Here is a 13,267-nt window from a genome sequence, read left to right on the forward strand (position 1 = left end):
CTGCTACGTCTAACTGAAGTTAAATAAACTTAAGGCTTGTGAGGATTCATTTGTGATCTATATAGAATACATAAATTGCGCAATTCCAGTGAAGCTGCTTAGAAATACTTCAACTACCTAAAACAATTTTAATTCTGCTTAGGGGTGTTTGGGTTTGATTTGAATTGCTTTTAAATGCAAAATTATTGATCTATAAATATGGAAACTAATTGTTGTTTGGTTGCAAATCAAAATTGAACCATACGCCTAGTTGTATTATTTGATTTTTTATTAATCAATAGAACAAAAACAAAAGATGAGTTTAATAATATGTATGCATGACAAGTTATTATTGATTTATATTACTTTTTATTTGAGAGTCGATAATAATTAATATATGAATGAAGTTCAGTATATACATATTAAATCCTCATATTTATAGAATTTTAAGTTTTTAGCTCATAATTTAAGAGAAAAATTTATGAATTCTATACACTAGAAATGATACAAATAAATGATAGGATGAGTATATATGAATTTTACACTCCATAAATATTCATGATCTAATCTTCCTATTAATGTAATAACACATTATTACAGTTAGAACTAATTTTTTGGAAAACAACACATTAATACATTATTACTAAATTGAGATTTTAATATCTTTAAACAATGGCACTCCTAATAATAAGTCCTTGGATCCGGTGCATCCCACCTACAACCGTTCCTCTTTTGAACGGTGTCGTTGACGGTGGATCATGCGACGGCTCCTCCATCTATGAACTTTGTTAGAACCTCACAACATCATCCTCAACTCTTCTGGATCGACCCTCTCTTTCTACGTTTTCCTACTTCCCCTTATTTATGGATCCGGATTCTAGAAGCTTCCGTCCTCATCAATTTTGTTCTATGCTGAGATTTTTCTGCCAACACTGTAAACTTTTCAGCTGATTTGGTTCGATCCATCCGTTTCTTATTGGCTTTAATTTTATAGGTGTTGGTTCTTTTCTTTTTCTAATGTTTTTAAAATAATTTTGATGGTTCATTGTTATGCATTTGGGGTATTTTCTTTTTGTTTTGTTCATCCAAAAAAACATTTTTTTTTTAATCTTTATATGGGGGGGATTAAGTTAGGTTATTGCGCTATCATGTTGTTTGTGGATGACAAAATATGATAACTTTTGGCCATGTTTATGATTTTGTGCAAGTTTGAGAGATTGGAAATGGAAGATTGCAAAGTTGCCAAGGATTTAGGGGAACTTCTGATTTGGATGTTTTTCTCACAAAAGTTTAGTCTTTTTTATGTTAACCTTGTAATTCATGGGTTATGAATGTGACCCAATAGTTCATGATGGGACTGGCTTATTTTGTAAAATTGGGTTGGTTTTGGTTTTTTTCGGGGTGCAATTTATATACCTGTTGAGCTACTCTGCATATTGTGTAATGATTGTAATATACAATCTAAAACAATGCATTGATTCTAGAGTTACATGTGCATGCTGTTGCAGTGCATCTTGTTGGGAGAAGTTGCCTGTTTATATTTGTTACATTATATCAGCCAGTGTAGTCCTATAGGCATCAAATTTTTTGGAAGAGCTCACATTCTTATAAGCATATTTTGTCAACCCAAGCATATCGATTGCTTCAATTTTGTTTAATGTTGCAGATTTTGTGGTGGAAGATTGATATGCTTTGCAAAAATGTCATTAAAAAGCATAGTACGAGAACTCAAGGAGATGAGGGATGGTATTGGTAGCATATCAAGGCGACGTGTAGAAAGCAGGCATTGTCACAGTTGTACAAAGTCACACATTGTTCCTGATGTAACTCCACTTGAACCTATTCGACAGGGACCATGGGCAAATCTACCTCCTGAGTTGCTCATGGACATAATCCGGAGGGTTGAAGAGAGTGAGACATCTTGGCCTGCACGCGCTGTCATTGTTTCTTGTGCTTCAGTGTGTAAATCATGGAGGGTCGCTACAAAAGAGATTGTCAAGACTCCCGAGCAATGTGGAAGGCTCACATTTCCTATTTCATTGAAGCAGGTAATAAATTCCACCCCTCTCCGGCTCAATCTTTAATTTCACTTTTATCTTTAGGCTTTTTCGTTTGCGAAGTTAAGGTTGCGTACATATGCCCTCCCCGAACCCCCACTAGGTGGGAGCCTCGTGCATTGGGGCACTTTTGTTTTTTCTCTCTTCAGGCTTTTCTGTTTCTTATATTTAATTTCCTTTGTGTCTATGAATAGCCGGGTCCTCGTGAATCTCCAATACAGTGCTTTATCAGGAGGAACAGGGAAACTTCTACATTTCTATTGTATTTGGGTCTGGTGCCATGTAAGTTCGTTCTCTCATTACCGACAATCCGTGTCAGTTTATAGTCTTTACATTATTCTTCAAAATGTGGTATTTATGACTTTGAATGTTGAACTGCAAGTTTCTTGCTTTAAATGTGTGGGTTTCTTTATATATCAATGTCACTTGCACACAATGGTCGTCATCATTTTCCTCGTAACTCTTTTCTCAAATGACAAATGGATTTCTTGGTATCCATATCATTTTTTATATTCATCTATTGGGAAGCAAAGTGAACTTTGCTTTACAGTTTGCATAAAATCTTTGTTTACATAATCTATTTGGATGGGACAAAAGGAAGCAAAATCTGTGGATATATCCAAAGCTAACTTTTAGCTTTGTTTTTCTCCTTTCAAAGATATTCAAACCATCTTATTATTGAGTGAGCTCATGAAATGATCCTTAAGAAGATTGGTTTGTTTTTATTTTACGTATACAGTGGAGAATGAGGCTGATAAATTGTTATTAGCTGCCAAAAAGATAAGAAGGGCAAGAGGCACAGATTTTGTCATATCTCTAGTTGCAAATGAGTTTTCTCGATCCAGCAACACATATGTTGGAAAACTGAGGCAAGTTTTGGATGATATGAACTTTCTTGCCTTATTTTAAGATTTCCACTTGCTCCTTCTCATATCTGCTACTGGATGGCAATCTTTGGCAGGTCTAATTTTTTGGGGACCAAGTTCACTATATATGACAGCCAACCTCCATATGAAGCTGGAGTTATACCAAATAGCCGTTCTAGCAGGAAATTTCACTCTAATCAAGTATCTCCAAGAGTTCCAGCATGTAACTACGTTGTTAGCACCGTAGCTTATGAGCTCAATGTTCTTCGTACGAGAGGGCCGAGAAGAATGCATTGCACCATGAACTCCATACCCGTGTTAGCTATTCAGGAAGGGGGCAATGCTCCAACTCCCACTTCTTTTCCACAAGTTATTGATGAACATTTTTCTCCTTCATCGGCACCGAAAGGAAAAGGTCCAGTTACAGATTTGAACTCTGCAAGCCTCACAGAGCTTCCAGTTCAGAACCAAGGCTCGGTTGATCCTCTTGTACTTAAAAACAAGGCTCCCAGATGGCACGAGCAGCTGCAATGCTGGTGCCTAAATTTCAAGGGTCGTGTTACCGTGGCTTCTGTTAAAAACTTTCAACTTGTGGCTGCTGTTGATCCATCTCATAATGTTTCTGCTGCAGAACAAGAAAAGGTAATCTTGCAGTTTGGAAAGATTGGAAAAGACATATTTACCATGGATTACCGTTATCCACTCTCTGCCTCCCAAGCCTTTGCAATATGCTTAAGTAGCTTTGATACAAAACCAGCCTGTGAATGAGACTAATGTCGTTGATTCATCTTCTGCTGTTTTGTTTCATACATATACATATACATATACCATGTAATGTGCTAGGCACAGTTCATCAGGCATGGTTATATGCAGCCAACAATCTTAGCTATGCAGTCATTAGTATTATCCTTTATCCCCCTTGTGTTAGTTGATTCTGATATTATTTAACATGTATGTTGTTTCATAGCCTTGCAACTAAAATTATATCAAGTTTGGTGAATTTTCAATTTCATAATATATAGTCTCAGGGTATTCCAGTCCAAAGAATCTCTTGGTTTTTGTCAAGTGGGTATTATTTTCTGATGCTTGTCGTTTTCGTTAATTGCCATTCAGCCATGCAGGTGTCTTTATTATATACATGTGTCTAGGAAGAGCTAAAAATACCATTTTCATTATCCTTTCAAACGCCATTAGTCATCATGACTAAATATATATACACACACATATATTTATATTATTCCATAATTAATTGATATGATGGTGGAACCTTAAAAATAGAAACTTACAAATACCAGACTTAATTTCTAATGTTAATTATGGGTTGACGTTATTGGTTTTTTCAATTGTCTATTCATACTTAATTTAGAGTGGTATTAGTAGTAAAAATCTACTCTAGTAAATTGTCTATTTATGGAGATGAATCTAATAAACTCAGAAAGTACATGACACATTATTGATAATTTCAAATTACTATGGAAGAGAAGGTTGCAAAAGATGGTCACAACTTGATATATACACTTACAGTAATAGTTGGTTGTTTGACTTTTTTTTCAAAGTAGGAGGTACTATATTGTTGGTGCCTATGTGATGTGAATGTGGGGTTTGATGGTAAAGTTTTTACTTTGAAGAAGTGAATAAGGGTTCATAGGCCTAACCTTTTGAGTTGAGTCAAGTAATCCAGTCCTGGTGCTAAAACCAAAACACTGAAAAACAAATACAAACACTGCATCTATACACTGTATTCAGTATTTAACAATGCTTATTAAACATAAAGCAAAAGTAGCATGGAATATTCTCAAGCAATAATTTGAAAGCCCTAATCAGTATATATTTTACAATCAGTGCTCAAAATATGAAAGTGTGCAATATATATACAATAAGAATCAACCTCCAAATAAAAAGTGACTGGTCTCTAGTAAGTTACAGAAAGGAGAAAAGGGAAAACTATCAACTATCTTAACAAGAGACAAACCTTGAATTGGAATATAAAAAAAATAGATCATAATCATAAGCAAAACTTTACACCCTTATACAATCTGCTGTTAGTATAGTGCAAAATTAAGCAGCAGAGGCGTTGTAAATGAATAATTAGAATGCTATATTCACAAAGATTAAGGCTCCTTCTTAAAAGCATGTCTGCTATCTAGCAAATCCAAAATGGCTCTTATCAGGCAAATAATCTTCAGTCCCCATAGTAAGGATCACAAGGATACTATGGATTGAAATGCTGAGGAATTCAGTTTCATCTCTTTGATTTTGATGCATGTGAACTGGATTTTGAGAACAATGATAGTTTCTTCATGAATGAGGCCCCTTTTGATGTTTTCTTTTCTTGAGGAGGGTGATTGTTGGAATCTTGAGGGGTGTTGAGATTTGGTTCAAGGCAATCTTCATTCTCAACATAATCAATGTCTCTCAAAAGACGTAGCAGTTCCATCGCAATTGCTTTTCCTTTATCATTTCCATTCTTGGAGATATAGGCAAGAGGAAGGATAATATCACTATCCATAACCAGCTTACAATAATCCACACGTTGAGAGCATAGAGAGACTAGAACAGCCAGTGCATGTTCTTGTTCCTCATCGCTACCTGTCTCAAGTATTTCAGTAACCGAAGATATGCATCCCTTTGTTTCAGCAACAGAATTCCTACCCTCGTTAGTATCACAAAGATTTTTCAATATGCTAATGCAGTATCTCAAAAGGGACATGTCTTTAAAAAATGGCAGCAATTTTGGGATGCACTTGAGAGATAAAAAGTGGCGACAGACTTCTCCATTGAACGACAAATTGTACATGATTCTGATAGCTCGTTGTTGGAAGTCTTTATCGTCAGAATCAAGTACATTTAAAACAGAAGTGAGTGTGCTAGATGCTGCAATTTTAGCTTTACTAGACCAATATCCAGATAGCTCTTCCATTATGGCAAGAGCTTCTCCTATCACTTCTGAATCAAGAAAACTTGTCAACATGCTGAACACATCTTCGCTTAAATTTGTCAGGCCATTTCTGCATGAAAAACTACAAAAATGTTATTTCCAATATCAAAAGCAAGTGCACAAATTAAACAAGCAAGCTAGCAATTCTAAGTCAGGAAGAAAAAAGTTCTAATTAAAAAAGAAAAAAGACTTAAAGGCTTCAAAGTTCAAACCCATCAAATATTTCAAAACTATCCACATTCAACCTTTGGAGTTGGAAGAACTATAATCTTAATCTATCAGCCAGAAGAATAAATGTTATATTGGCACTGTGCCTGTTAGGCACAACCAACCAAATACCAATTAGTCATTACAACAACAAAAACCTAGCCTTTATACCAATAAAGTCCTTAGCACAACAATTATTTTTGGGTTATCTTAAGATTTTGAATGGTTGTATCTTGTACCAATAGGTATGTGCCCATGCAAGAACCACACCAGCCAGAGACCCATAACGAGTTCGAATATATTAAAAAAGGCATACTTACAAGGATTTTTTTAATATAACAAGCTTTTCTTATTCTAAACTGGGTCGTTATTGTTTCAGTATAATTGTCAATAAATTTAGACACAAATCACCAGAAAAAGGAAATTAGATCATTGTCACCAGCCCAAAATAATTATCAATGTACAAAGAACCAAGCTGAGAAAGGGGAAAAGAAATCATGCCTGCAGTTGTTCACAAATTCCAACAGCAGCTGAGTTCCAGCTCTAAGTGCTTTAACCTCATGTTGATCATATGCATTGCTCAGAAATTTGACGAGTGGTTTAATGAAATCTTCAGGTGATACAGAACAAAAGGCTTGGTGATTGATTTTCACATGGTCTTTCAGATCTTCAATGACCTTGCATTGAGAATCCCATTGAAGATCATGGAGTTTAGACAAAAGCATCAAATCTGTATCCTGTATCTCTGCATCAGCTCTATCTTTCTGAGAATTGTCACTATTCTTAATCAAATTTAAGCCATGAGTAATATTAGCATGCGAGACATCTGAACTATAACTCGTATCCAAGGATCCAAGTGACATGTTACTATGATCCATTGGCAAGTTCAAGTCATTGTAATAACTTCCAAGACTCTTAATGGAAGTGGAGGAAGCTTCCCATGAATGAAAGTTTTCTGCTTGCCTACTTGGATCGGGGAGGGAGACACCATTGTTCCTGCACCACTTCAATATTAACTCCTTCAAGATAATGTTAGGAGTCAATCCCATATGAGCTAGCTTCTTTCTAGTTTTTGGGCACATATCATTACCCTCATCGAACCACTTTTGTATCCACATCCTTTCATATGTCTCCCCGGAAGCGATTACAATAGGGTCATACATCAATCTTGACGATATTGGGCATTTGTATTCCTCCGGGGGTGTAACTGTACCCAACTCACTGGTTTGAGTTCTACACTGACCATAGTTCAAGAACTCTGACTCAACATGATGCCTTTGAAGAGATTCATGAATAGAGTTATCGGTTGCAATAGGTTCTTCATTAGGAGAATAGGACCTCTCCATTTGTTCTTCCACAAAGAGATTTCCATGCTTCTTCAGTAGGTACAAAAGATATCTCAAAATCATTTTCTTTTTCGGGTCATTTGGTCCAATTTTATCTAGCAACTTCTTAATAGATCGTTTCTCTATTAAGATGGCCTTTGGAGATGTAATATTAAGTCTTGGTGCCGCAAACTTAAGAGCTTTAACTTCAGAACTGTCAACTGAATCTGTGGCTGAATTACCTTGCTGAAGCAACTCTCTAACAACCCTTCCAGCCTCTTCTTCAGCAGAGTCCAGGACAAATTTTGCACAGTCAAGATCATCAATTATTCCAGAAACCTGCAAGATACATTTCAGTGCCAACTACAGTATTAAAATGAAGTTCCAGTTGAATATATAAAGAAACAACAACAAAGCCTTATCGCATTAGGTGGGGTTATGAATTAACAAAAAAGGTGAAAAGAAAATGAGTAATAAAATATAATAAGATGAGGCTAATTAATGTGCTGTTGTTTCATAACAAAAATAACTATCCAGAAATATGTGGCTATCAACATTAATCTAAACTAGAAAATAAACTTCCAGCATCATATGGATTTTGTTTGTTTGTAATTTTCAATAAACAAATTACACTTTATTTGACAGCTTGAAGCTCGAGTTAAAAGAATCGTAATAATTCAATGACACCAGCAAGCCCACTAATCAATGAGAAGCACCTGATTTTCAGCATGCAACTTAAGAAAAGAATCTGAGGCAATGTATATTAGATAGGAAACTAACCGCTGCAGCCAACAGAACTGGAAGCATTCCCTGAATCTGGATTAAGCTTTGCTTTAGTAATTTTCTTGTCTTTTGGCATCTTGAGAGTACTGTATCCCCCGTCACAGCCTGAAAGTAATAATAAAACCAATGAAACTAAATATCATACAAACTGAAAGTATAACCCATAGGTGATCTTATGTATCTTTGGTCTCTCATGTTTTTCTTACTGTGATAACAATCTTCACAAGAAGAAATGGTGGTCCAATTTCATGAGTTCTTTTAGAAATTATATTGATGCAGATTACAGAATGCGATATATGTTATCTAAAAAATGTAAAAGACTACACACCAGGTAGAGATTACTGCATTCAGAGCAATGTTGCAGAAGTAGTTTGGCTTTATCAATTGCATTGTTCAGCAAACAAAGTGCCTGTATTCCTGATGAGCATCGAGGCCGTGCCGCCTCTATGTCTGGAAATATACTTGAGATTCTGTCAACTAATTTCATGAGTTCTATGCACATTTTACTATGTACCTGTTAACATGAATTCCAATCAATAGAATGCTTAGTTCCAACATCCAAGTGAAGTTGAAAATGGCACCAACATATCCAAAAGAAAATAAGAAGCTGCAAAGCCAAATGCCTTTTTTCTTCTAGCTCAAATAAATGCCAGGAAAAGTGGCAAAGTAAAAGACTTGCAAGTTCTTTAAACAATTAAATCAATATAATAGATACTGAAGTAGAATATCTGAAAAAGATCTTCACTGAAACATAATATTGAGATTCAATTATATTATTGTACCTTAAAAGAGCGCGGATTTGGTAACCTCTCCACTTCTTCACCACTATCAGTTCCCATCAAGGGGAGTGTCCTAGTCTTCTAGAGCTACAGATTAGAAAGACAAGAATATTAACTAAGCTAGTCAGCACAAAATTATCCAACTATCTCAAACAAAACCTGCAGTCTATCTTATTCAAGTATTCTATATGATCAACATACAAGACATCAACCAAATAAGAAGAAAACTGCCATATCCCGCCGGTTATTTGAACAAAATCTTCTCTTCTAACACATTATTTCTACTTATTGTTTAGGTCAAGGTGTTGTAAAGCAACATTATTGCTTAATTTTTCATCTATAAGTTGAATTCAAAAGGTTGCAAACAAAACTGGAAAGGCTATAATAAAATTAAAAGGGGGAAGGACCTAAAAGTAAAACTAAGGAGGCATGTTTAGCACACCAAAATAGAACACAAATTGAAACTAAGGAGAAGGTTTAAACTTGAAAGTAACTACTCTTACCTAGAATAAGAAATATTAGGATTAGAATCCACAGCTCTAACGTATAGAAGCAAGGTGAACAAAAAGCAATTGTCCCATCTCATAATCTCTCTATTCTTTAAGGTTGATTCCTTCCATACAAAATTTTAGACCATAGATTCTAGAAGGAACGAGTAAACAAAAAAAATCAGAGTTGAAGATAAAATAAAAGAAAACACACCAACCAATAGAAAATTGGTCCACTCATGAAGACAACAATACAAGTCTACCTCTTTTAGTTCACGCGGAAACAAAGACCAATCAACCTTAATTATTGAGTTTCAGATTTTACATGACCAAGTCGAACAAACAAACAAAGAAAATAACTTTAACATGTCTGAGGTTTTTTATAACAGTATTGTAGTACTTAACAGTCATCATTGTTTGGTGACATGGCTGTGATGGCTGTGATCATTGTCCACCGTCCATCATCACTACTATATCTGCTGTGAGGATTTGTCGTTGACTGAGACAAATAGCTGACGTTTCAACCCACAGACTCCATTCAATGAAGCATTTCTTTGAACAGCAAATATTATTCTTAATAAGTTGTTGGTTTAATGTTGTAATGTATGTTAGATTATTTGAAATATTTAAAGGTAAAGATCGTGTGGAAAGGCTTCTACTCTTAGTTACAAATTCATTTTCATGCTCCACCAACAATTATAGATTTGTTTAATCTTCATGACTCGTTTAGTACATCTAAAAGCTTAAAGCTGTGGAGAATGTTGTGGTTTGCTCTGGTGTGGTCACTATGGATTATGAGAAATGAAATGACATTTGGGGAAAAGGATGTGAGCTATATTCATTTATTGGACTTGATTCAAACTAGATCTTGGATTTGGTTTTCTTTATTTGTATCGTCAATTTCTTTAACTTTTACAAATTGGTATAATGATCCAAAAACTTATTCATCTACATTCTAAAAAGATCAATACTTGATCTTCTATTTGTATTGGGTAAGTACCTCTTGTGCTTTTATTAATACAAATTTTCCTATCGGAAAAAAAAAGAAGTGGTTTGAAAAGTGATGCACCATGCAGCACTACAACTACAACTAGGTCATGCATAGAAGGATTGATAGGGTAATAGATGATACAACACTTCTTAAATGTTGGACATAAAAGTTGCCTCTCATTCTATAAATTTGGACATCACAAACTCAATAAAGGTATTGGATTAATTTCAATTCGAGCAGAGGCAAGGTGCATTTCTAAGGAAACTCCTCTCGATAAGTAACTATATCACAAGTAACTATAGAGAAATAGACATACTATACTTAATTATTTTTAATATTGTTATACTCCTAAGTGAAAAATAAAAATAAGGGGAGATATTAGAAGCTATATTAGAGGTAAATAAGGGGGGAAAGCCACATGATACAGAGAGTGAAGTCCTAAAATGAGGGTTTTGAAGGAAATAATAAAATTTCTTCATAACTATAAAATCAAGTAAAAGTATAGTTCTTGAATTTTATTGTTGTCATTTTGAATTATACTTAGAAAATATGAGAGGAGATAGGAGCTCCTAAAGGAAAAATGATCATCTTCATTAATGGAGAGACGAATGATTGTTTTTACACATATTCTCAATAGTAAAAATGTAATTTTATGGTAAACAAATGAAGAGATGATGCTTTGGACAAGGATCTAACAATTTTCTCGTTCTCATGTCCCAAACAAATCAAATTTCACAAAATAATATTAAAATATTAATTTTTGTTTTTATAATTTTTACTTTAAAATAAATGAAGTTTTTTCATTGATTTGGTACACCGAATGGAATATGAATGGAGATATGTAATGTCATGCTTGTTACGTGTTAGAATGTAAATACCAATTATTATAGCTTCAATAAACATGGAAAAATAGAAAGAATATTTTTGTTAAAATATTATAAAATAAAAACTAATTTAATGATTTGTTAATTTATGTGTTAATACATGACATTACAAAATATATGAAGCGAAAAGAGTACACAAAATAATATCAAAATTGACCCAAATAACACTGCATATAATTTATAGAATTTAACATGATGAGAAAACATATCATCAGTAATTTCCTTTTAATTTTCTTCTCTTAATCTCCTGTGAATTCCTCTCATCTCATGGTTATCGTTTCAGAAAACAAACTTCAATTCAAATAATTATTTAACTACTATAATTTTATATTAAGACGATATAGACTTCAGTAAAAGCAGATGGATCTAAAACACCTTTTCTATACAAAATCCTGAATTGTCCATAAGAATTTGATCACTCTCATTATCTTTGGATTTGATAATCAGTGGCTTATAATCATCTAACAAAACGTGGCAGAAAAAATTGGCGATGTAAGTATCACTTCAGAATTGAAACTCAAGTTTTTAGATAAATATAGCTACCCAAACAGAGCACATCTTATGTGGCACTTTTTGTTACCATTACCTTTATTGGTTAAAAATAATAATATTTAAGTTGAAATTGTAATTATTAAATATTTTCTGATCAATCATATCTCCTGGTATATGGAGTGACACAAAAAAGAAATGGGATAATAGATATGGACTTACCCAAACACTGCCGATTCATCAGAAGCAGGGCCAAGAACTAAAATTAAACCCACACAGCAACAATTTAGAACAAGGATATGATGTCTCAAAATAGGCCTCAAACCAATGATTAATCCCTTGAACAAAGCTGTAATATTTTTGTTCTTTCATATGCACCTTATATTAAAATTCAGGTCCATGTTAGTTTGAATAGGAAGTATTGGTTTCATTAATATTGAAAATGGACCACACTGTATTTCATGTCAGCTATTTAAATTAAAGAATGGACATTTCAATATATATATTACAAACTTACAATTGTATTTTATGATCGATGTTAATTCATGTATATTCATTCATATTTGTGGCATCAACAATCAAAAGTTTGAGATGTGAATAGGAGTTTAAAATCTATGTACTGATAGTGTAAAGTTTTTTACACTGTCAGCATACCATCCACCGTTGATTTGATTTGTATTACTTGTGTTTGAGAGTCAATGATGATTAACAAATCAATTGTGCATTATCAATGTAAAAACTCTTGCACTGTCAATATATTCATATTAAATCTGTTCAAGATTACAAACTTGGCATTATGAGTTAGGCCATGTATAAGTATACTGGAAAGAACTAAAGCATGATGCAACAAAGCAAATTAAGTATGTTTACCTTTAAAAGAATAGTTCATATCACTACCAAAAATGGAGTGAAAAATGTTCTTTGCATCTCCATCAAACCAAATATTCTTAAAGCCTATTCACCAAAAAATATATTGTTGAAGCCAAACTCCCAAACAAAAATTAACTCTTCCTCTCATACCTAGGAATTTATACCAGTTTTCTCTGTCAAGTTCATAAAATTTCTTTTCACAATTAACCAAAGTTATAACTCAGATCAGACATGAATAAATTTAAGGTCTTATCTCAATGTTGTAACTTGTAAGGCATCTCATACTAAGGCAATACTAATAATTTATCATAAAGAATGGTTCACAAATTCTCCAAGCATATTCAACCATCATGGAATATGATCTTCTCCAATTATTTTACTGTTAGAAGACTCACTTATTTTCACTTTTTAGGTGCTAGAGAAATTTGATATGTGCTAACTGCTAACAAGAGGAATAGATTAACTTTTGATGGCATTGAAGGTTAATATGAATGTTCATACCATACATTGCGGAAAATTATTGGTTTATTTGTGTTAAGATATACACTATAATAGTTTAGACAAAACAGTTTGTAAAATTACCTCATGAGAATGCGATGACTTTCGAGAAT

General features: G+C 33.8%; 2 protein-coding genes across 5 annotated transcripts; one reads left to right on the forward strand and one right to left on the reverse strand.

Annotated features, from left to right (window-relative positions):
• Nucleotides 614–3,941, forward strand: LOC109331175 (tubby-like F-box protein 5). 2 transcript variants are annotated; one of them, XM_019565520.1, is made up of 6 exons: nt 614–973; nt 1,646–2,027; nt 2,231–2,318; nt 2,776–2,905; nt 2,998–3,336; nt 3,376–3,941. In XM_019565520.1, the coding sequence occupies exons 2-6, from the start codon at nt 1,680–1,682 to the stop codon at nt 3,668–3,670; spliced, it is 1,200 nt and encodes a 399-aa protein (XP_019421065.1). In that variant the 5' UTR covers nt 614–973; nt 1,646–1,679; the 3' UTR covers nt 3,671–3,941. The 2 variants fall into 2 exon arrangements, with proteins under 2 accessions (XP_019421065.1, XP_019421064.1); XM_019565519.1 differs by having other exon boundaries at nt 2,998–3,941.
• Nucleotides 4,706–9,901, reverse strand: LOC109331170 (U-box domain-containing protein 5). Of its 3 annotated transcripts, none has more exons than XM_019565513.1 (6): nt 9,689–9,901; nt 8,938–9,023; nt 8,484–8,669; nt 8,153–8,260; nt 6,549–7,711; nt 4,706–5,910 (listed from the first exon to the last, which is right to left on the reverse strand). In XM_019565513.1, exons 2-6 carry the CDS (start codon nt 8,992–8,994, stop codon nt 5,145–5,147), a joined length of 2,280 nt encoding a protein of 759 aa, XP_019421058.1. In that variant the 5' UTR covers nt 8,995–9,023; nt 9,689–9,901; the 3' UTR covers nt 4,706–5,144. The 3 variants fall into 3 exon arrangements, with proteins under 3 accessions (XP_019421058.1, XP_019421056.1, XP_019421057.1); XM_019565511.1 differs by lacking the exon at nt 9,689–9,901 and adding an exon at nt 9,438–9,548 and having other exon boundaries at nt 8,938–9,021; XM_019565512.1 differs by lacking the exon at nt 9,689–9,901 and having other exon boundaries at nt 8,938–9,390.

Source organism: Lupinus angustifolius, chromosome LG17 (genome assembly GCF_001865875.1).
Source record: "Lupinus angustifolius cultivar Tanjil chromosome LG17, LupAngTanjil_v1.0, whole genome shotgun sequence".
Lineage (NCBI taxonomy): Eukaryota > Viridiplantae > Streptophyta > Magnoliopsida > Fabales > Fabaceae > Lupinus > Lupinus angustifolius.